The following is a 24,666-nucleotide window of genomic DNA, read 5'->3' on the forward strand; positions in this document are numbered from 1 at the left end:
TACTTCTAGGACCCTCTGGATCCTTCTACTTTGCCATTCTCCCATGCTTCTCTCATTTCTCATGTTTCCTGGTAAGTGAAGGCTTTCGTGGGACATGCCCCTTTGGCTAATATGCAGATATAAGTGAGTATATACCATTTGAGTCTTTCTGCTTCTGGGTTAACTCACTCATTATGATCATTTCTAGCTCAATCCATTTATCCACAAATTTCGGGAATTCCTTGTTTTTAATAGCTGAATAGTATTCCATAAGAGGAAGGACAGCAGGTTACCAAGAAGAGACTTGATACCCTATGAACATATACAGGGGGAGGTAATCCCCCTCAGGAACAGTCATAGGGGAGAGGAATAAGGGGAAAATGGGAAGGAGGGAAGAATGGGAAGATACACGGGATGGGATAACCATTGAGATGTAACAAGAATAAATTAATAAAGGAGAAAAAAAAAGAAAATCTGAAAACTTGCCGAAAAAGCATAAAAAAAAAGAAAAGTGTTTTAGGTGGCAATATGTCAGGAATCACAGATTGACGAATACTAAACATTCTACACATTGGAGCCTTTGTCGTAGAATACTTTTATATAATACAAAAAAGTGTAAAGTCAATTCTACTTCCAACTGTGTAGCATTCCTTTTCATATGTACAATCAGAAGACCTCCACCCTTTTGTGAATATAAAAATGGTATGCAGTGTCTTGGGAAATGGCTTGCCAGGCAACATTAGAATCTAAGTTCAGATATCTTTTGTGCCTACATAAAAAGTGATGATTGTATGTATCCTTGGGAGTGGTGCACACAGGTGGATCTGGCCAGTTAGTTTTTAAGAATTGGTGAGCTTCCAGTTTAGTGAGGGACCTTGTTTCAAAAACTAATGTGGAGAACAGTATATGAAGACATCAACTTCTGGCCTGCAAATACATGAAGACACACACACACACACACACACACACACACACACACACCTACAAATAATTGCATCCAATAGGAAGTGAATTTAGGGGCCTTTCTGGCTGTTAGTTTTGTGTTTTTATAAGACTCCTCATAGTGAGAGTGGGTGTGCTTCTGACTCTCCTGCTCTTGGGATTCTTTTCCCCTATTGGGTTGTCTTGTATAGCCATGATATGAGGACTTTCACCTTGTCTTATTATATATTGTTTTGAAATGTTTGGTTGTTGTTCCTTGAAGGCCTGCTCTTTTCTGAAGGGAAGCTGAAGGGAAATAGATCTAGGGGAGAGGAGAGGTGGGAGTGAGCTGGGAGGAGTAGAGTGAGGGGAAACTGTGGTCAGGATGTATTGTATTAGAGAAGAATTCATTTACAATAAAAACAAGACTCAGAAACAAGTCAGGACATTATATAGGTGGGAAAATTGAGACATAGAGACAATGAGAGATCTGTCCAGCTTTCCACAGCTACAGTCATATATAGTCACAACCCTGAAAACCAGCTTTGGGGTTGTGTGGACACTTGAATAGCCCAGAGCAATCCAAATACAAGATTTGGGTGTTTTATGGCATTGGGGTAACTTAATATTGTTTGAGATATTTTTACCTCATAAGAAAAAGATAATTACTTAATCCCACAGTGTTTTCTTTCCTTTATCTCCACTTCTTCATTCCCTTATTTTCTTTTTCTTTTCCATAAAAAGACAGAGTTGTTTATAAGAATGATTTACTAATTTTCATTTTGTAAATAGTGGTAAAGGATGCAGCTATTATTTACTGTGGTAATTGTTTGGAGGGCCAAAATGGCCATTGTTTTCATTTTCTTTACCCCTCAGTACTTGTCTGCCACCATCTTCAACTATTGTTTATCTCTTAGAAGTGTGGGGTGTTTTATAGGAATCTATTGTAGATTCTTCACAGTAAGCATTTTTGAATAACTAAATTTCAGCCAGTGACCACTACTGATAAAGCTCCAGATTTCTTTTTTAAAGGATATGGGCTTAGAAACCAAATCTCTCCAGAGGAAAAACTTCAAGTAACAGAACTTCACAACAAAAGTAAGCCGATGAGAATTTTATTAAAGCAATATTGAATACTACTACATGCCATTATGTTCTGGAATCGTAGGAGAGTGGTTGAATTCATTTTTCTGTTGTGCTTTCCATGTTAAGCTGTTAAGATAAGTAGACCACCATATTAATTTTAAAGTCAACACAATTATTTGCTATTTCACATAACCTTTAAAGTTTGGTGCTTACATTCAGTCTTTATATTTTCCGCTATTGCGTACTACCAAGGGGCAAACATGAGGTTTAGGAGGAAAGTCTGTAGTTTCATTTTGTATTTAGTTAGGAAAGTAGGTGTAAACATGTTTCTTGAAAAGAAAAGTAGCAACTTGATCTATTTCCAGAAATTTTACTGGATAAGCTGCGATGGGCCTAAGAAGTAATAGGTAATGTTGTGGCTATATATTCTCTAGGTGGATGGGATAGGAAAAGTGGTTATTCACAATTTTAAGTTACTCAAATGGTACATGTCTTCACATGTGTCCTTTTACTTTAAGTCAACCTAATGGGCATGTATATGTGCATACATGTGTGTGCCCCAGTAACACTGCAGTTTTTTGAACCAGAAAACAGAAGAGAATGAAAATTTAGCTGTTGCATTCAAGAAATCTCTATCAAAATTGAGCAAAATAACTATCTTGGTTTCTATTTTTACTCTCCTTCAACTTTCCCCTCTTGCCAGTGAAGCTGCAGTTCAGGGGCAGACCTAACCTCCAAATGTGGCTAGTTCAAGGTCTGAAACACCATTCCTTTGATGCTAATTCTATTACAAGAAGAGAAAATAATTTATTTCAATTCCAGATTTGCTGACTTTGAAATGGGAACTAGAGGAGAAACCATCAAAGTATATATGGTTGGACAAAAAAAAAAAAAAAGAAAAGAAAAGAAAAGAAAAAAGAAAGAATGAAAGAAAGAAAAAGAATCTTCATTGTTAGGAAAATTCTCTTTTAAGATTATGATGATTGACATGCTGAGGAAATAGCTTCTTATTGAGAATTGCAAGCTTTCAGTTTTAACCAGTCAATCTGTTTTATGCCACCTTTGTTTTCAAGTCTTGGAATTAATAAATATGCTTTTTATGCCTCAGAAAGTAGTGCAGAGAAGAACACTGATAAATCTCTCAGTTCTAATAGCAGTGTCTTATATCTGTGTTTTTCAGTATGGTAGTCATTTGAGTACTATGGGTGCTAAGCACTTAAAATGTATCAACTATGGCCAAGAAACTAAGTTTTAAATTTTATTCATTTTAAATTCATTTAAATAAAAATACCTACACTTGACTAATGTGTTGGAAGTTGCAGGTGTAAAATCTAGTTACCACCAGGGGGGAATATATATATATATTCACACAAACTACATACATATGTAGTTTGAAATGTTCTATTGCATTGTAAATCTATGCATCTACATTCTGAACTGGGCAATATGGCAACCATTACTATTTTAGATAAATAATGGTTACTTCCAGAATTTTAAAAATCACCCATCAACAATATTTGCAAATAAGATAGATATTTGTAGAAATACAGGTTGAAATTATATTATTGGGCTATATCATCCATTTTCTTTTCTAATATGTGAGCTATGATCATTGTTATTAATAAGAATCATTATTTATTGAAGTTGAACTCCTCAATATGATACAGACTAAATTTACAAAGCATACAAGAATAAAGTTCATAGAGGCCCAAAAGTAAGGTTCATGTGAGCAATGGTTTAGGCATGTATTCAAATTGCAATGTTATTTAATATCAAAAATTATTTTAAACCTCATGTTTTAAAGGTTTACCACATCAATATTTTAATATTTCTGTGAACTCCCTGCTCTTTAAAGCCAGTTCACCTCCAACAGAACTTAAGTAGTGTTAGCCTTAAATGTATACATTGGAATAGATATGTTGGAATTAATAAGGGGATTTAAAATGCATTCTTATTAACTTAAAGTAATAAAAAACAATGTTTTCTTACCGGATGCCTTGTCATGCCCTGGTACCACTTCCTAGGGGAAAACACCTTAAGAGAAAGAGACATTAGAATGCAGTTGATTTAATTTAGTTTCATATAAACTAAATACTAAACTCGCTAATGCAGTATGAAATATATACTCACTAATGCAGTTCTGTCAGTATTGATAGCCTGAGAATGTGACTTCTACAAAAGAAAGAAGCTAAATACATGTCCAATGCTCCTATGTCAAGAATTGTGTAACTAACAATCCAGAAAATTCTGCAAGTTGTTGTCACGAAGAGTTAAGTAGAGTCAATTTATGCAACAGGGCTACAAAAATAGTAATTCTGCTTAAGTTCCAAAGCCAATGCGTCTCATTAAAATAGCAAAGCATGTAGCTGTAAGTGGTCCCAGGGATGGGTAATTTCTGGACACAATGATGCCAGCAAAATCCTCAGGAGACTTTATCTTTCTAAGTCCAACTTTTGATCACAAGACAGCAGACACAGCTCCATGACTCACAACTTCAAAGAAATGATCAAAAGAACAGCAATTTTTCTCTAGAGTGTATCTATACATCCTTTAATAAAAGAGAAAATGAATCCCTAAGAGTCCTTTCTCTCCCAGGAAACTTGTCCTTTGTCCTCATTCTATATTCATGGTCCACCATAACCTGTCCCTCAGCTAATAACAGACAAGCAGTATAGTAACTGATGTCTTGGTTGGTGTGGATGAATGAACCTTCACTCCCTGGGTAGTAAAGAGTACAGAGTAGGTGAAAGGCCACAAGCTGGAATCTGTTAGAGCCCTGCCAGTGAGGAATGACTTGTGAGCAAGCTAATGAACAGATACTAATAGTGACTGCTATGTGCCATAAAATTTTGACTGCCCTTCTGCCATAGAATTAAAGCCATTTGAGTGTCCTTTACTATTGATGGATAGCTTATTGCATCCCTTTGGTAGATTCTAGAACCATATGGATAGGGAATTACTGTTTTCCACTATCATATACAATAGTACCTAGTCTACTGAGTGCTTAACAAATATTTACTCAGTTGATTAAAAGTGGCCTATGCTAATTGATTAAATGCTTTTTTTACCTTTCTTTTTCCATTTCAGTTCTTTAAAATCAAGTCATTTGTTTGCATATTGATAGCTTCCCAGTAAAACTATGTTTATTCATTCCAGAAAATGATTAAGGGACCTTAATCATGAAGGTACTAGAGTAAAGTTACTGTGGGTGCTGTGTAATATAAACCCTGCAAAGACTGTTTACAATTTTGTGTGGGTGTAAGAGGAAAAAATGATTCCAATATAAATATGAGTGGGAAAGAAAACTTGTTTTGAGTCCATTTTATGCATCTGTTAACGTTTTGAAGACCATGCGGTAGACTTCATCAGCTTAAAGATTATGAAGTGAAAGAAATGACTTGTGTATCAAATCACTTCACTTCTCTTTTTGAAGCTCCATTATTAATTTGTTCTTAGGAAAAATAATTACTTGAACAATTTTAAGTTCAGTGAATTGCTGTACATATCACATAATTTCACTGAAAATATTTTTCTGTTGTATGAGATCAAAAGACCAGACTTTGATTACTGATGTGATGTGAAGCTAGAGTTCCAAGTCTTAACTTGATTTAGAATATAAACATTTCTTAAAGTTTATCTTTTTCAAGGTAAAGAATTTTTCCTTCTAAACTTGCCTTCACTTGGTTCACATTCAGTGACTATCCATGCTTACCTTTTAAAAAAACCTTCTCAGCTATTGTTAATGATGTACAAATTTCTCTTTTAAGAAAATATTTGAGATAATATAAAGGTTCTCTAAGAAGACATATAGTCATGATTTGCCTGCTAAATGGTCAATTTGTAAGATCAAATGACCAGTCCCTATAATATTCACAATATTCACTTATAAGCTCTTCTCTCAAGTGATAGGAAAATTTAAATTTAATTCAACACAAAGACATGAATGATTTTTAAAACATTTTATTATCTGCTAATGATACTTATTTTTAGTTACAGAATTTACTAAGTAATTGTAGGCACAAATCATTGTGTTCTTGAGTTATTCCTAAAAACAACCAAAGTATCCACTTCGGTTCTCTCATTTTCTGAAATTTTTAATCCTGAAAAAATATAGCAAAAGGAACAATTAACATAATTTGCAAACATTCCTAGTGAATACCATTTACAATAATAAGTTATGGCTTCAGTTTTCTCAAAACATTGTACAACCATTAACTTTGATTCTGTAGTTTCTGAAGTTTCTTATCTTGTCATTAAATAGAAGTTTCCTATGTTCAAGGCACTAAGACATATTTAATAATATGATACTAGCTATCATCTTGCATCAAATGTTGCCTGCTGTAATCTCAGTACTTTATTTTTTTTCTGTAAGGCAACTCTAGGCAATCATCAATAATTTTACTCTGATTTTAAACAGGAAGATACTGAGTTTTAAAAGTTCAAACTACCTACCCAAAGTCAGCTTTCTACAAATAGTTTTGGCAAGATAAAAACATATGATCAAATCTACAGTTTTAATCATTAGTAAGGACACAATAAACCCACTTTGCATGCAATCAGAAAGCATGTACCTTAGTCTATGATAATGAGTGATAATTACCAGGTTATTCAATTCTAGTCAGTTTTCAAGTTCTGCCTCATTTTCACAAACAGGCTTATAATTGTGAAGACATGCATGGCAGTATTTAAGGAAACTGTGGCATTCATACTTAGAGTTAAAAGTTATCTGTTTTTTCTTTCCCCATCTTAAAGAGGAAAAACGTCTTCCAAAATGAAAGTAATTTAATACCTTATCACCTCTTTTTTTTTTCTTAAATGAAAAAGCTAGGGCTAGAACCTAGGTGTCCTGAATCCAAAACTAGGTCGTGCCTGCCTCACTGCTCTTTGATTCTTAGTAGCAAATAATTAATAGCATCCATAAACTGGAATCACATTTTGGTACATGTGCATAGTATAATCAAATCATTTCATATATGTATCTTATGTTTATGTATAAGGATCATTTTATTAACTAGCTCACTTGTTTGTGAGAGCTTTCTGTAACACAGTAATATTTAATGCAGAATTCTGAGAACCACTTGTCATATGCTTAATCTATGGAGTTCTAGTGCTGAAGAGGAACCTAAGAGTATTTCTAATTTAGCCACTTTTAAGTTGAATGGCCACTTTAGATGGGCAATCTTCCCTTATTTCTTGGAAGATAGTTTCTATCCATCTCTTTTAGCTTGTTCAAATATCTGTCCTCCTTGCTCTAAAAAAATCACTCCTTTTATATTTTTCCTGCAGTTTTAGCCTACTCAAACTAGTCAAACCTTTGAAATATAACAAAAATTATATTCACCTGTTCTGTTATTCTTAAAATGGGTGCATTTCAGTAATGCATATTCTGGTGAAAATCTAATAATTAGAATTTAAATATGCCACAAAACTCATGGTGTTAAATCACCAAACCATGTCAACAAATTCACTTGTGAAAACAAAAAAGATACATTGTATTCTTGGATTAAGAAGAGACCTATGGTGTCTGCAACTCTGGGCTCTGATTAGTTTGGAACTCAGAACTCTTGGGGCCAATTCTATTAAATCACTTTCCTAGGATTTGTCTTTTGCTGGCTTCAAGGTATACTCACCACTTCTTCCCGCTTGGTCTTGTCTGTCGCTGGCCAAGCTTCCAGAGGCAGCTCAGGAAGAATGGGGGACAGGGGCTGCATGGAGAACAGTGGAGGCAGAGGTGGCTGTGGTGCCAGGGGCTGCATGGGGTGCAGTGGTGACTGGGGCTGCATGGGCTGATGAGACTGGGGTGGAATGGCCTGGGGCTGGAAGGGCTGCTGGAAGGGCTGCTGGGCGGATGGAGGGATGTTTGGCTGGTGGTGTTGGGTTGGAGTCATGGAGTGGTGGCCAGGAACTGGCATCATTGGCTGCTGGGGGGCCACGGGCTGTTGAGCTGGCACCACTGGGAGGTGGTGATGAGGCTGAAGGGTGTGACTCGGGGGATGCTGTTGAGACAGCACAGGGATGATTTGGTGGTGCAGCCATCCACCCATGGGTTCGTAACCATAGGAAGGATACTGGTGAGAAACAAAGAGTCAGGTTTACCATTGGCTCAGTTGACTTCTAACTGGAGAAGTATCAGTAGTGTTTGTTATCATGACCTTATGAATATTTTAGTCATTTTTTTCCTTTGCAAGAATTTCTAACAGTGTACACAGATATGACCTTTTACAAACTAAAATTCCCATTAGTGTTTGTAGGTGGAGTAGACAAGATATTTCAGTTAAAAAGGGAATTAAACTGCATGCCTAGTCTCTAAAGGGAATGAAGAACAAAATGTCTACATACCGGCTGCCTTATCATGCTCTGGTACCACTTCAAAGGGGTAAGCACCTTAAGAGAAAGAGACATTAGAATGCATTTGATTCAGTTTAATTACATATGAACTAAATACTAAACTCACTAATGCAGTATGAAATATAGACTCACTAATGCAGTCCTGTCAGTATTGATAGCCTGAGAATGTGACTTCTACAAAAGAAAGAAGAAGGTAAACATTTGTTGGATGCTTCCTATGTGTCAGGTACTGTGTTATATCCATCCCATACACTTTTCATGTTTTCTCACATGATCTGAGGCAGGTTTCACCCTCACTTTCATAGGGAATGTTATGAAAACTCAGGTAGGTTCATTCACTCAGCTGAGCTTACAAAAGCAGTAGTTCAATTTAATTCCCCACTTTGTGCTCTTCATTGAAAGAGCAAAACAAACAATTTAAAACGTATATATCTTATTTAGTATCACAATGGGAAAAGGAGGTAGAAACACTGTCTTGCATCCTTAAGGCAGAGATTTCTTGTTCAAATACAATTATATAAACCTTTTAAGATAAAACTATAAAATAAACTCATATAAGCTTTTTTATCTGAGCCCATGAGATAAGTAAAGAGTTTCATTCTTCTCTGGGCAGTATAGTCTTATTAATTAGTCTCAGATAGCTCTTTCATACAGTACATCATTTAATCAATATATAAGCATTTTCATGCCCTTTATTACTCTCTGAATATTATTTTTGAAATGCAGTTAGCATTGTTTCCCTTATCTAGATGAGGAAACCAAAGTTCCACAGGAGAAAAAATGTATTTTTCCCAAGGGCATATAGTTTGCAGGCAGTTGAAGTGAACCCCAAACCATGTTTCTGGAATAGAATTCTTCTGCTTTTCCATCACTCTGCAGAGACTCTTGTGAACCACTTTTCATTGATCACTTAGCAAAAGCCAATGAGAAGCACACACAGTGTGTGCATGTCTTTGAATCAGCAATTTTCCAGCTAGAAGAGATTTTAACATCTTACTTACTCCTTGAATTTTATAGGCTGGCATAGAACAAGACTGTTGAAGCTGAGTTCAGTCTCTGCCCTATCATGGAGCCTTCCTGAGTGGTAGTTCATGGTGGATACATTTATAACTAGGTTTAAAAGTAGAGGTTGAATCAGAGTGACCAGGAAGGAGGGTGCTGGGAAATGCAGGCTTCAGGCCATCAGGCAGGGCTTAAAGCTGCTGGTGGGAACTGAAAAAGTGTGACCATTTGAGAAACATCTTGAATGAAATATCAATACACCACTCTTTACAGATCTCAGGGAATCTTTAACTCAAACAATGGTCAAAATTAGTAAATAAAAAAATTACCTCATAGCTTAAGTTGATATAACCAGGGCTCCCAGGATGAGGTGGCAGCTTTATTTAGAAAGGAGAGAAGGCATATTGAAGAAGAAAGGGAGGGAGAGGTAAAGGGAGAAGGAGAAAGAAGAGAAAGAGATTCAGTCAATATGCAATTTTTCACATTAAGGATGACCAAAGGTATTTTTCAATATATATATAACATAACACAGAATGTATTTGAGGTCTACTTTTAGTCTGAGCATGTATGTTGTGGAGGAGCCTTCTCATTGTAAAGAGGCTCTGAATAACCAAACAACTTTCCAAGGGGTCATAGTCTTCTAGGGGGAGATCTAGATGCAGCAAGTAGCATACGTTTGTCCTCCAAGGTTTTTTGGATTAAACCCATCAACCATGGAAGGATCCCACACACCCCTTTACTTGTTCAATCTCCTTCTGTGTTAGGAAAAGAGGTATGCTTCTGTTACACAATTAAAAAATACCAAGCCAGGAATTGTGTCACAGAGCCTCTCTTTATAGATCATCTGCTTAACTGTTCAAGTATTACAGGGATTCCTATCAATTAACATACAACACAAATAACACACCAACTCTATTGTTCAATGTGAGGACAAGATGAGAGTCATAAAAGATAAACATTCTAAATCCATCCCCTGGACAATAAGAGAATTGATTTACTAAAGTTCAAGGCTAACCCTTTTTATTATTGTGCCAATGATTTATGGCAGAAATTTAGAAGTTCCAAATAAAAAGTAACCTGTGCAACTTTCTAAACCAGAACTGTCTGTGCTTCCCAAAGTAGGAGGCAGACTAGTGCCTGACTTATGGAGTTTCTGATGCCCCAACCCAGAGTGGAGGGCAGGAGATAGAAAGATGTGAGCATAAAGAAGAAAACCGCCCTCAGACACAAAGATACTTAAGGGTCAGTTCAAATTCATTCTTTCAAAATGCTCATGTTTTGCAATCAGATTTTTTTCACTGTCATATGAATGTCAGTTAACATAAGTTGGATAGTTGTCTTCCCTGTACTGTCTTGATATAAGTTTTCTGAGAGTTGAGAATTGAAAAATGGTTGTAAATGTCATAGATGCCCTAGGAATCGTCAAAATGTAAGATTTCAGGAAAGCAGAGCACAAAATCTTGGCCTTGCGTGTGAGAGAAGAGAGACCAGTATCCAAGCTCATGGGCTTCTGCAATTATCAACTACTCCTGATAACATCAAAAAGCTTTGCTGACCTGTGACCTAAGCTTTCTGCCATTATGTACCTGTGTCTAGGGAGTGGGCTAGACTTCCTGGTCTTTGGTACACATCTTACACTGTATTTGCATGCTGTCGATATGTATTTGCCATTGGCAAGATTCCAGAATGTTTGTGATGCCAAATCCTACCTAAGGAGTAAGCAATTCAACCAAAGGAAGAGGGCTTCAGAGCACAGTGAAGTGGTACAGGAAGGGGATTTCTAATGTAGGACTATTACCCCCTTATGCCTAGCAGCAGTGGTATTTGGAGGCCAAGGAGAAATTTTGAAACTTGTGAGGAATTGAGCCTTAGAGAATTTTTGGTTATTGTATTTGCCTAAAGCTGAGTAAGCACTTTCTCTGGAAGCCTTTCAAGGGTCCCTTCAAATAGATAGTTCTTTACAGAGATAGGCAGTGTTGTTCACAAGCTAATCCTTACAGGAGAGTCTCCTGGGTTAATATGCTTGCTAAAATGTTGAGTTCTTGGCCCCATTTCAGCTGTACTAAATCACAATCTATGGTGGAGACATTTTTGATTTTTTAAAACCACCCTTGAGGATTTCTTTAGCACATAGATACTTGGGGATATCAGATCTTGTACTGTATAACACCCTGAAAATTACCAACCATGAAGGCAGATTTATCTTTCCAAGACTATGAAATTAGATACAATCAATAAAATGGGTGTTTTACTCACAGGCATAGCAAAAGCTGCTCCCAGGAGGCAGGCAAACAAAATCCAGGTCCCCATTTCTTGATGGTTCTGAAATGTAAATCAACACCAGCCATTTTAAAAAACTTTTTGTAAGCATGAACACAATTTTGTTCCATACATGTGTACAATTCACATTAGTGTCTTGCTAATAAAAAAGCTGGGGCCTTTCTTGGTAGAGTGACTTCATTCTTGGGATTTCCAGTTTTTAAGCCATGATAGTGCTTCTGGAGAGTTAATAGTGCTAGAGGCTTTTCAACTAAACTGAGAGTTAACAAGTTACAAGAACACAAGTGATCTACTCTGATGATTTTGCCAACCATTTTTTCTGTACCTATATACCCTGTAGGCTCATAGAAGCTAAGTGTAATCTATAAATAAGGATTAGCAGAATAGGGATGAGTACAAAATTTAAGGAGATAGTCAAAGTGAACATAAATTTATAATTTTGTAACAAGAAGAAACAGAAATGCTGTTCTTTGGAGGCACAGCCCACTTGAGCGTTATTATTGTTTTACAAAGATGAACTAATTATTTGAAAAAATATTTAGTAATTTTCCAGAATAGACTAATTGCAGAGGGGGTTTAGGTCCATATGTAGAATTTTAGCCCAGAATCTCTCATAACACCTTTGAACTTAAGGTGTGAAACAAAAGATACTGTTAAGCCAAAGGTGTTACAGTTCTCTGCTTCTTTAATGGTTCTGGAATGATTTCTACATAAAAGGTTCTGCCTTAAGCCAGTAGCAACCTCTTTTTGCTTGTCAACTACACTGTAATTCTTCTACATAGTAAGGCCCTTGAGACATGAAGCAAGAACTGGCCATCCTAAAATATGAACACTGTTTTATGGTTACCCTTGAAGTATATATAGGACATGAACGTAACAGGTTATAGTGCTGGCTATGAAAAGTGCATTGAGTTTTTCTACCTTTCAAATATATTTTTCCAGAGGGTGAGTTAATAAGAAAAAGCATCTACACTTGATATAATTAAACAAGGTTTTGCAAAGAAATAGGCCTCAGCCTGTTAAAGCATTATCTTATTTTAAAAGCAAATAAACATTTTGGTGTGAAATCTGGCTCTCAAAAGGTTTTGGAATGCTTGAACTAAAATTTATAAAAGTGCATACAAATCCATTACTATACTATAAAATTAAAAATTCTTCTCAATAATCTGACACGATAATTTAATTCTAATAAAACTGAAGAAGTACATATGGTATGGATGGCAGAGAGTATTAGAAATGAACACTATATTCACACTTTTGAAAATGATAAGGGGAAAATGGGAGGGAGGGAAGAATGGGAGGATACAAGGGATGGGATAACCATTGAGATGTAACAAGAATAAATTAATTAAAAAAATTTAAAAAAAAAGAAATTCAGAGAAAGGATGACCACAATAAAGATGGTAAATTCTGAGTGAAATCCACGTACCTTTGAATGTATTCGGAGTGAGTTTCTGTCTGAAGCTCAGGGATGCTTGATCCTATGCTTTCCTCCAGCTCTGTGCCCCAATTTATACCATCCAGGGTGTCTAGAACAGCCAATCAGGTTTCTGAACGAAAAATGTGTTGAGTCTAAGGAAAAATCTCTGTATCATGATTTTTTAGATGCTGTGAGCACTGTTTAGGCTGCATGTTGTGATTAGTGCATATGGTCGTTCATTACAGGCAATAATAGGTTTAGGAGGCTGTCTTCAAGTCAGCAAATTGACTGCATATGCTGATATATTCGAATTCATATTTAAGAAAATGCTATGCCATTGTCTACTTCTCAGTTCTAGTAATTAACAGTATCATGTGTGTGTGTGTGTGTGTGTGTGTGTGTGTGTGTGTGTGTATGTGTGTGTGTTTTAAGAAAAGTGAATAGTCACGTCGCTCCAGTGTACTCAGACACTTAAGGTTCCACAGACTTTTCATATCAGGATTCATAGATTCAAATCCCATTCTGGTTAAAGTCTGAAGCTCAACCAAAATTCTATAATCAGTAGTGTTCTTTCTCTTCTTCTGACAAAAATATCTTATCTGTCCTGTGTATCCTGTCACCACTGTTATGACCACCAAAAAAGAAACTAAGGTATTTTTTCTTGGCATCTTCAAGAAGACCACCTGCCATGCAAAAATTGTGACTTCAAGACTATTACAGCAACAACACTTATCCTAATGCCCTGAAGGACAAAGTAAACAAATACCATATGTCATACAATGTATTTTAAAATCTATTTAAATATGTACAAACGTGTTACAGGAGATATTGCCCTGATTCTACTACAGAGCCAGTTAGCTTCTCTCTAGTCTAGCCTGTATTCCTTGCTCCCCAACCTTTGAAGGTCAAAAGACCCTTTCACAGGGGTTGCCTAAGACCATTAGAAAAACACAAATATTTATATCACAATTCATAACAGTAGCAAAATTACAGTTATGAAGTAGCAACAAAAATAATTTAATCATTGAGGGTTCCTACAACATGAGGATCTGTATTAAAGGGTCACAGCATTAAGGAGATTGAGAACCGCTGATCTAGTCTTTTCTAACTCATACCACTCCTAATTTCTTATATTGCATGCTGAAATTCTCCTCTCTTTTTCAAAGAGTTTTAACGTCCCTTTAGTAACATTACCCCCATGTTTTCAGCAGTCTCTCCTTTGCTTAAACAACATTAACTAAGTTAATTCATTTGTTGGGACATCTGGTTTAGCTACTAAATTTATGTGTATTTTACCTCTCTGTCTTAGTAAAAGAGGGGTTGGTTTTTACTTATCCTACAATTTGATTATTTAAGAAACAAGAACTAATGAGATTTGCATCAACATTGAATACAGGAAATGTTCAATATAATTGGTGTTATAGTTGGCTTTTTTAAATACTTAGAGTTTGTAAATTTTTGCACATATACACATTTTCTGTAGCTAAAAATGCACAAACTTTCTACACACACTTCAAATTCATAAATTAATACAAGAATATAATAGTCATTAAAGTATGTAATGTATAGTATCCAACCATATTGAACTTTGGTGACATCAATTCTGACTCCTGCTTCACCAAAGATTGAAGGAGCATTGTGAAATTTCTTAGCTTGTTTGAGTTACAGTTTCCTCTTATGTTGGATGGAATCCTACGTAAGAAGGTTAGTGTAAAAAATAGAAGAAATATATACACAGGGACATTGAAAGTTGTTTATTGCCTCTTCCACTCCTATTGCCTGGAAAGTGGCAAGTGTTTAAAGGATGCTAATAATAAATAGGATCTAAGATTATCTTTGAGAATAAATTAATGAAGACAACTGTGCATCATAATGAAAGGTAGATCATTTAATTTGGAAGAAATGCCTGAGTAGGAGTGGAAGGACATGATAGGCCAAATGTATACAAGAAAGTGAACACAGAATTTAACTCTAAAACCTAAATATGTCTAAGGTTTGTATTTATTTATAAATATGTTTATTGCTGAAACATATATCAGAGGCAAAATGTATTCTCTCGGAAGGAAGATGAAAAAGGATAAAAAGTAACAAAGACTGTCAAGGGTGTAAAGAAAATAAAGTATTATACACTTTGGTAAAGATATAAATTCTAGCAATCAATGGCGTTGACAATAGTCTGAGTTGTTTGGTGGTATTCATGGGGCCACTTTGGGAAATAAATCAGATATAACTTATTCCTGGCACTGGAGGTTCCATTTGGTGGCCAGAAGTGTCTAGTTGTTTTTTTCTCTCCTATTTTTGCTGCAGCCATTTATATTTATTTCATATATGTATATATTTTAAGAAGCTTCAATTACTGTAGTAGGTTTCCATTTTCCTTTTTTCAAATGGTTCAAACATTCTTTTTGTATTGAATAATTAATACATAATTTTACATTTATTATGTGAAGAAAATCAAGCTTACTTTCCAAGTTTACTTTTCTAACAAAATTTACCAGTGAATCTTACTTCCTGTCGGGAGAAATATATAAATTCTCAATGCTCCCCCATCAGAACACTAAATATATATCTTTACTATGATCCAGATATCCACACCTGTACGTATACCCAAATAAAGTGAATGCATTAGTTCAAAGAGAAACTCCCAGGTTTATTGTGGTACTGTTTATAATACCTAAGGTATTATCAACAGATGAATGGATAAATAAAATGTATATGTTCACAATGTTTTTTTAATGGACCATAACGAAGAGTGAAATCTTGTCATTTGCAGCAAAAAGAGGATAAAACTAGAACACAATTAAGTGAAATCAACCAACTACAGAAAAAGCTATATATGTTAATCTGAAAATAGAATAGTGATTCCTAGAAGCTAAGCAGGCATGAGGAAATTGGATATCAGGTACCAAAACACAATTAGATAGAGGGAATAAAATTCTGGTGGGTTACAGCACAGTGGGATGATTATAGTTCACATTACCTATTTATATGTTTTATGGACTTGGAGAGAGAACCTCAAAGGCTCAAAACATGGAGATGTTTTCAGGAGAGAAAATGTTAATTACCATGGTTTGATCAGTGCATACTGGTCATGTAGTGCTGAACATCACACTGTACTCCAGAAATATGCATACTATTAAAACACATAAAAATACCTGATTGTTTTAGAAAAATTAATATTTTGCCTAGAAGTAATTATTTCATGTTTATATGAGTGGAATTTGGAAAATACAACTTAACAAATCAAGTATTTATTTTGTTATATACATTCTATAAGATTTCCAGAATATTATTGTTTTTCTTGCTTTTTAAAGTTGAGTATTTCTTTGTTCTTTTTAAATCACTATTTTTAAAGTGATTTTAATCATAAAATGTTTTCTGTATTGCAATATCTCTGAGACAAGTGTAATGATATGGACCTTAAATGTGCCTTTATTTCCTTATACATTCATCACAAACATCTGTGTGTGCATATATGTATGTTGAATAAATATGACCTGCAAGCTGTTCTTGTTATTATAGAGAAGAAATAGTATGTGAATTTATTACTACATCTAAACACTGTTTCTGGAAGTGATAAGTGAATAAACACCCTCCCGAATTTTAATTCTTTTGCTATTTTGGGGTAGTTGTTATTCTTTTCTTTGATTGCAACCCATCACATTTTGCTTATGCTAGCAAGTCTATCCCCCTTTAATTGGCTGACTCTGATTTATGGTTTGCTGATTAAGCCATAGGCATAAGTTAGAGGTGTGTATCACGTAGAAGCAAAGGCGCACTCTCAGGAAGCATGGCCTGCTCATGGCGGGTGGGGTTGTCACCTGTGAGAAATGGTCAAGAAGATTCAGTTTTATAGCATTGGATTGTGACTTCTGTATTCTGGCTTACTTCTTGAGTCTCAGCAGCTTTGTATTTATGAGAGAGGTCATTGGAATAGTAGGTGTTATGAATAGTGCAGATATTTCCTATCAGCTACAGAGCACCACAGTTCTCAAACTTTCTTTTAAAGGACACTTCAGGATTGAAGCATTCCAATATTAACTATTTTTTTAAGTAATTGGGACCAAAGGTAGCTTTTAAGTTCTCCATTTGTAGACTTCCACTCATAAGAAAATGCAATGTCCACAGGGATAAGGGATAATTTCTTAAGACCCTACCACTAGATGAAGAGCTACAGACTGTGTCTTCTAGTTCCTTGTAGGATTCTTGGTAAATTATCTGAAGCAGATGCTCAATGGTTGATTGGTAAAATTATCCATGATATTGTGAAAATATAGAAAATGGTATAAGTTAATGTGAATTCCTCATAGGCAAATACTCAGTAACACTGAGGTACTCGACTGGCTAAGAAAGATTTCCTGTCTCCATGGCCTGTTCTACCTCACACTCTCCCTCCCTTCCTTCTTCTATCAATCGGTACCGATATTTGCCAAAATATTACCTGTAGTTATGTAAGAAACTAATTTCCGAACATCTCTGCGGTGCCAGGATTTCATTTCATCATTTAAAGTAATTGTGAATGCAATAAACTCAGGAGAAATATGAGACCTTTGGGGTATAATGTTTTTCATTCATGTTCAGCAGGATTGATGAGTACATAATATGCCCAATCTTACATAGATCCCTGGCTTATTTAATGGTCCTTTAGAGTCAGGGAAGGTTGAATAAAAAATCAGATAAAAACACAGTACCTTTAAACTGAGAAAAGCTTTTTTGATTACATGTAAATAACACCTTAATAATATAAGTATTCATGAAGGAATTCATATAACTTGTAATTTGGGAAGTCTGCAGGCATTTTCTAAGTATCTGGTGGAACAACTTTCAATGAAGGAAATTATATTCAGATGGCAGTGTGTAGTTTGGGTTATAATTAGCTGGTAATTGTTAGGAGTGAAAATGTTATCCCTGAGTTAACAGAGGTAAAATAGTAACATAAAAACAATCATTTTTATTTCTGTTTATTGGATAGCATACACCAAAATACATTTTCCTTTTTAACCTGTGTCTAATACACACATACATTGGCCAGTAGTAGTTTCTATGCTCTGAAGGGGAGGGACAAACTTGCTGTTTGTCAGAAGACAGCAAAGGACAAAATTATTCCTGGGCCAGTGATCCATTGTGCCTAACCATGACCCATTTACCTGACTCCTTTGTACATTTGCCACAATGTCTGGGAAATGGGCATTATTAAGTGAGGAGATGCTTATAATATTCAATCTTAAATATGTTTTCCAAAAGTGAAAATGAAAACTTTTGTTGTCTTTAGACAAAGTCTTATTATGTAGCACTACTGGTGAGATTGGACCATAATACATAGTTCAAGTTACCCTCACACTCTTACCTCTATTATTAGGACTAGAAGCCTGTGCCATCATGCCCTCTTCTACAGTGCCAGTTTTAGTAATTTCAAGTGAATGAGGGGAAAAATCAATGAAACAAAGGGGTAAAACAGTCAAAATGTTAGGAAACTACCATTCATATTTGGACAAAAATGATATATCATATACACTTTGCATATCTTAGGATCCTAGACAAAGTGATAATGTGCTTAAAAAGTAAAGAACCTACTTAATAATATTCATATGTAATATAAGGCTGCATATAAGACTTGTTTCCTGAGATTATTGTCCACAACCAACTAGATATTACTCTATAAATTAGTTCTTGTTTAGTAAGGACAAAAACAAATGAAACATATGTAAAACAGATTGAAATTATTTTATTGTTATATAATTTATATACTATGAAATTTGCCCCAGAATGTAGAATTGAATGGTTTCTAATAGTCTTAGTATCTTGAAAGAGTTTCCAAACATTAACCTAATCTAATTTTCAAACATTTTCATTACCCGAAAATAGTCATTTGCAGTCACTTCTTGTCTGCTTCCACTTCCAATCCCCAGGCAACTACCTGTTTTCAGTCTCTATGCATTTTCAGCCTCTGGACTTTCCTGCTTTTAATATTTCATATGGAGTCATACAGCACATTGTTGAAAAGAGATCTCTGACAGTCTCAGGCACACTTGATAATAACCGATCCTTTGCTGTGGTATGTTCGGCAGCATCTCTCTCTGGCCTCTTCTCCCTACATTCCATTAACAATACCCCAACTCATCTCACTCCCTACTACCAAAATTTGACAACAAAACTGTTTCCAGACATGGTACATGTCCAAAAGGGACCAATTGTCAAGAGTAAACAATTGTGGCCCTAAGGTGCCTACAAACTGAGATGAATGTAAGGTGGTATCAAATTAGCTGGGGTCCCTGAAACTCCACACTTCCAGCCTTTATTTCCAAGATTCTACTTCCCTTAAAAGAAAATAATGGATCAATAGATTTCATGTATGAAATTGTCAAAAAATAAAGAAAAGACGCTTGTTATGTAAAATAGGAATGGAAGAAAGGATGGGGGAAAGCAATTGAAGAAATTAAGTGAAAACTGCCTGGCGGCAAAGTTCAAAAACTACATGGAAGATAAAGTCATACAATTTTCAGTTTGCTAAAAAATAAAAAAATCAGGAAAATTGTTGGGAGGAATGTATGGGAATTGGTAGGCATGGGAAGGATATAAGAAATGGTGAGACAGCTGGGCATGGTGTCACATGCCTGTAATCCCAGCATTCAGAAAGGTGGAAGCAGGTGGATCTCTGTGAGTTCAAGGCCAGCCTAGTCTACAATGAGAGTCCGGGACAGCCAAAGCTACATAGAGAAACCCTGTTCTGAAACGAAAAAGGAAGAAAGAAAGGGTGAGGAATGAATATGATCAGATTATGTTATATACATATATGAAATTGTTAAATGATAATGTCAAATTTTCAAAAGTTATAAACAGGAAACAACTTTTAAAGGCAAGTAAAATGAATAACTTAAGGCTGGTAAAGGCACTTGGCCAAGTCTGATGGCCTGAGTTCCATCCCCAGGAACCCATATGTGGAAAAACAAAACTAACTCCAAAAGTTGTCCTCTGTCATAACTCATGTACTATGACACACATTCATCCGTGCACATACAAAATAAAATCACCAAAAGTCTAATACAATTTTAAATGAATAAATTATACAAATGAATCTAAAATAAAGTTAAGTACTGATGTATGTCAGTTTTTTTTATCTTCATCTAAAAGGCTGGACTTTTATATTATATTAGATTATTTTATATTATATTATAAAGCCTAAATTTGAATTTGAGCTTTCTCATGCTACAGCCATATGAATACTTTAATAGTTCTCAAGGGTTTTAACTTAAGTTAGCTTTAAAATCATTCTGTGGTCTATAAACACTCCTTGAACAGCAAAAGGAAGCATGAGATTTGATTTATACCATGGCTAATGAAAAAAAGTAGGCAATCACTGTTTGATCGTAGTCTGCTGATCGATCAGTCTCAGGAGTGTAGGAAAGAGAGGAAGTACTTGGGCCTTAGAAACTGTAGGAAGTCAGTGTGTGAAAATGGCCTTAGTTTTCATTGTCCTCTCTTCTCCCTTCCGTGACCCCTCCTTTCCTACTATGCCTTATAGCCCCTTTCCTTTCCCTTCTTTTTCTTTCTCTACCTTTCCCTCCCTTTTTCCTCTTTCTTTTTTCAGTTGTGGTGCTATGAATGGAACTTAGGGCCTCAAACGTGCTGTATAATGGCTCAATCACAGATCAGCCCCAGGGGTCATACCCTTAAAATCATGTCTAAGAAAAAAATGACCCAGAATGTTTTAGCTGTGGATAATGTTTAAGACATATTTAAGGTACAATGGGCTAGAATATTGGATAGATTTTGGATAGATAGATAGATAGATAGATAGATAGATAGATAGATAGATAGACAGATAGATATAGATATACAGATAAAAAGATATAGATAGATAGAGATAGATTGATAGATAGGTAGATTTTATATATAGATAGATAGGTTATATATCAAATGATTTTATTTATGATGCTTTCATGTTTTGACAAATTCATGAGACTATAACCCCATTTCAGGTTGAAGAACATCCATATGTAATTTGTGTAATACATGAAGTCATAACATAGTTGAATATCTACCCAAACTGTACAAAGAGGTACAGTTGGATAGCACAGGGTCTCTACAAAGCAGTTCTTGCAGGGTTAAACTTGGTTTGTGATATAATTTAGAAGCAGTGATCTTCAATGCTCATGACATTTAAGAACCATTTGGTGAGTTTTGTAGACTTTTATGTCTGGGTTTCACTCCATCCAGTTTCTCATTTAATTAGTCCAAGCAAAGGTTTCATCTATTATTGTGATTTTTCAGTAACCAGAGGAGCTTGGAAAAGTATTGATGAGTAGGTGCTGTTTCTGGAACTTTTGTTCCAGTTGAATATAATGTGCAGCAAGTGTTGAAATCCATAAAGGCAACTTATTGTGAACAAGCTGTTCTATTTGTCTATTAAACTTTTATTTCATATGGAAAGCTATGCTTTAATTAGTTTTGTCCAAGTCAATGTGCCATGGGTTATATTAAGAGAAACCAACAAAACATCATTGATGCTTATGAAAGTAGTCTCATATCTTCAGACCTTTAACACAAAGACATATCCACAATGAACACTCAGACAGCATGTTATGGTGATGGGTAAAATGTGTCTTTAATAGTTTCTTGGTGTATTTACAGATACTTCATTTGAAACTGTATTTGTCAGAGTCCATGTGAGGCTGTTGATATGTTGATTCAATGAAATGATGCATTTTGTGAACCACCCATCTGACTGGGTTACTTTGGGTGTAGCTGTTTTGATTTTTGTTCCCTCCCTCTGAGTATATGGTTTTGCTCATTTAATCAAAGAAATCTAGTTGTTTTGCCATTTTGTAGACACATTCTTTGTGTGGCCAAGAATCCTGTTTGCGGCGACCACACCACAACTAGATTTGAATGTGGAGCAAACAAGTGCTAATTTGAATCAATTGTTAAGACTGCCAGCAACCAACCAATGTGACCTCCATCCCTGGGTTCACTTAGCAACCCTGAAGGCAAGGCACTATGTTTATTCCATTATCATTTTCTCCATCCATCAAAAGCCCTAAATCTTCACAAAAAAGACAATAAGAAACTCAAACTTAGGACATTTTTGTTCTTCTTAATTTTTTGAACCCTCTTATTTCTGAGTAGAAATATAATTTATGTTTGTAAATAGTCTTTCTGTAATACAGAAATGCATTAGGCAGAATGTCTGTAAGAATATCAATATCAAGTCCTAGCCACTACTAATATCTGAAGATAATTTTTTATCTTTCTGAGAAATTATACTAGACATATTATACTGTTCTACAGCTTTGTTAACTTTATATATTTGACATCATTTCAATTTTATACAGGAACAGCTGCTTTATTTTACTTTCATGCCTGTATATAATTACTTTGAATACGTCTCAAAAAGTCAAAACCAAAACAAGCAAACAAAAAGAATTACCTTGACTAGATATCCCAGAGTTTACTTAGTAAATTGCCCCTTGATAGAGAAGTCATTGATGTCACTAAACATTTAATTAAAATATATAATATAGTTATTTATAACATATAAATAACATATCATATCAATATTGTATGTTAGATACCTGTAGAGTTTAATATGTCTAGAATTATGTACACATAATTTGCAAGTGTACAACTTAATAACTTCTACAAAATGAACCTTTGTGTGTCATATGAAGAGACAACCTAAGACCTTGAAGTTTTTCCCGTCACTTCTTCCCTCAAAATACCCTCCTATTCTGTCTTTTCACACTTTAGACTGATTTCTCCTGTTTTGATGGCGTTGATGGGATCATATGCTGTCCTCTGAGTCAACATGATATCTGTGAGACTCATGTGTGTTGGTTTATGTGGTTGGAGTTGGTTTTTTTTTTTTCATTCTCATTGCCATGTAGCTTTCCATTATGTGGATAAACCACAATTTATTCTTTCTATTTTGTTGGACATTTTACTAGTTTATGGCTTGGGGATATTGTGACTAATGATGCTATGAACATTCTACCACATATCTTGTGGTGAATATGTGCACACATTTCTGTTGGCTTTAGAAGAGGGGTTTTCTGTTGTTTTTATTGCAACATCTCACTAGGTATCTGAGTCTGACTTCAAATGAGTGATATTCTTGGAGCTATCTTTTGCACACTGGATTACAAGTGTGGACCACAACACCTAGAATATTGTTGATATTTTGACTATTGAAAATGATGTTGAATATCTTATTTTTTTTTCTTTCATTTGTGTGTGTGTGTGTGTGTGTGTGTGTGTGTGTGTGTGTGTGTGTGTTGTGTGTGTTGCACTGTGAGTTTGGGCACATGTGTGACACAGCCCATGTTAGGGTATCAGATGATAACTTTTAAGGGCCAGTTTTATCCTTCCATTGTAGGATATGGACATCAAACTCAGGATATCAGTACTGAGCCATATTGCTGGATCTCAAGTGAATATCTTTGTGAAAGTATTTTCATATTTTATAAGTAGTCTTATAACTGGAACACTTAGAATTCGTGCATGCATGTAATTGCAGCCATTCCTAATTGACACCAGGAATGTGTTGAGAGGCCCTGCCTGGGCTCTATAGCACAGAGATTCATTAGTTATGTCTTTCTTGGCATGGAAGATGGTATATTTGCCTTTTTAGGGGACCTGGCGGGGAGCTTAATTTAAGGCTCTCTAGGTCTATGGATGCAGAATACCCAGTTCTCAAGAGGCTGAAGCAGTGTAGAGTTACAGTAGAACTGCTGCCTGAAATATCTTAAAGTATAAAGTAGGCCTGCAGCTCTAACAATCAATTGTAGATGTGTCGCTTTGCTATTGAAATAGTCTGTGTGACTTCTGAAGTACCAGGCAAGGCTAATGAAATCTACAATCTTCTTTCTGTGACTTTTCAGTCTTTAATGAACAAGTTCCTCTCTCAGGTGTCCTGAAATACAACCTAATGATCTGTCTAGGATGTTAGGATGAAACTGCAACCTGTTTCTTTTCTTTTTAAAAAATTTTTTTAAAAAAATAATTACACTCTTTTCCTATTCTCTCCCTCTCTCCTTCCTACCCCTACCATACATGTCTCCCACTCTGTCTTAAATTTGCATCCTCCCCTTCTTTAGCCACTATTGTTACATATACAAAATAAATATATTTTTGAAACCTGCTGAACCCACTCAGTGCTGATTGTATAAACATACTTTTAAGGTTAATTACTTGATATTGGATAACCAGTCAGAGGTGAGGCTTATCACTTGGGGAAACTAATATTTCCTGTATAGGCAGTTGTTAATTGTAGCATTTCATCTATAGGTAAGGCATCATGATTCCCTCTGCCTACATTTGGATGGCAACTGGGGTTGGACCTGGACCTAGAAGTAGTTATGAGCCACTATGTCGGTGCTGAGAGCTGAACCCAAGTTCTGTGGTCCATCCAATTAATGAGATTCTTTTTTTTAACATTATTTCTTTTATTTTTGAGATTATTATTTGATTACATTTCTCTCCTTTTCATCCCTCCAAACTCTCTCCTATGCCTCATCCTTGTTCTCTTTCTAATCCATATCCTTTAAAAAAATTAATTGTATATACATATATATTCCTAAATACCTGTATGAGATTTTTAACATGAAGCACGGAGCATGGTATGGCATTAAGTA

At 35.3% G+C, this 24,666-nt stretch overlaps 2 protein-coding genes across 3 annotated transcripts in view; one reads left to right on the forward strand and one right to left on the reverse strand.

Annotated features, from left to right (window-relative positions):
* ARHGAP6 (Rho GTPase activating protein 6) overlaps positions 1 to 24,666 on the forward strand; it is a 483,165-nt gene that overhangs the window by 361,621 nt on the left and 96,878 nt on the right. The gene's annotated exons all lie outside the window — the stretch shown is intronic.
* Positions 1,338 to 11,895, reverse strand: AMELX (amelogenin X-linked). Its single transcript, XM_084789397.1, has 6 exons — positions 11,593 to 11,895; positions 9,666 to 9,713; positions 8,326 to 8,370; positions 7,617 to 8,054; positions 3,976 to 4,020; positions 1,338 to 2,112 (listed from the first exon to the last, which is right to left on the reverse strand). The coding sequence occupies exons 1-6, from the start codon at positions 11,644 to 11,646 to the stop codon at positions 2,083 to 2,085; spliced, it is 660 nt and encodes a 219-aa protein (XP_084645523.1). The 5' UTR covers positions 11,647 to 11,895; the 3' UTR covers positions 1,338 to 2,082.

This window comes from Acomys minous (assembly GCF_964271855.1).
Source record: "Acomys minous genome assembly, chromosome: 7".
Lineage (NCBI taxonomy): Eukaryota > Metazoa > Chordata > Mammalia > Rodentia > Muridae > Acomys > Acomys minous.

Coding starts and splice junctions, on each gene's coding strand:
- AMELX (XM_084789397.1), bottom strand. CDS start 11,646: ATGGGGACCTGGATTTTGTTTGCCTGCCTCCTGGGAGCAGCTTTTGCT. Junction 8,055..8,325: donor AGAGCATGATAAGGCAGCCG/GTATGTAGACAT, acceptor GTTTCTCACCAG/TATCCTTCCTATGGTTACGA. Junction 4,021..7,616: donor AGACCAAGCGGGAAGAAGTG/GTGAGTATACCT, acceptor CTTTCTCTTAAG/GTGTTTTCCCCTAGGAAGTG.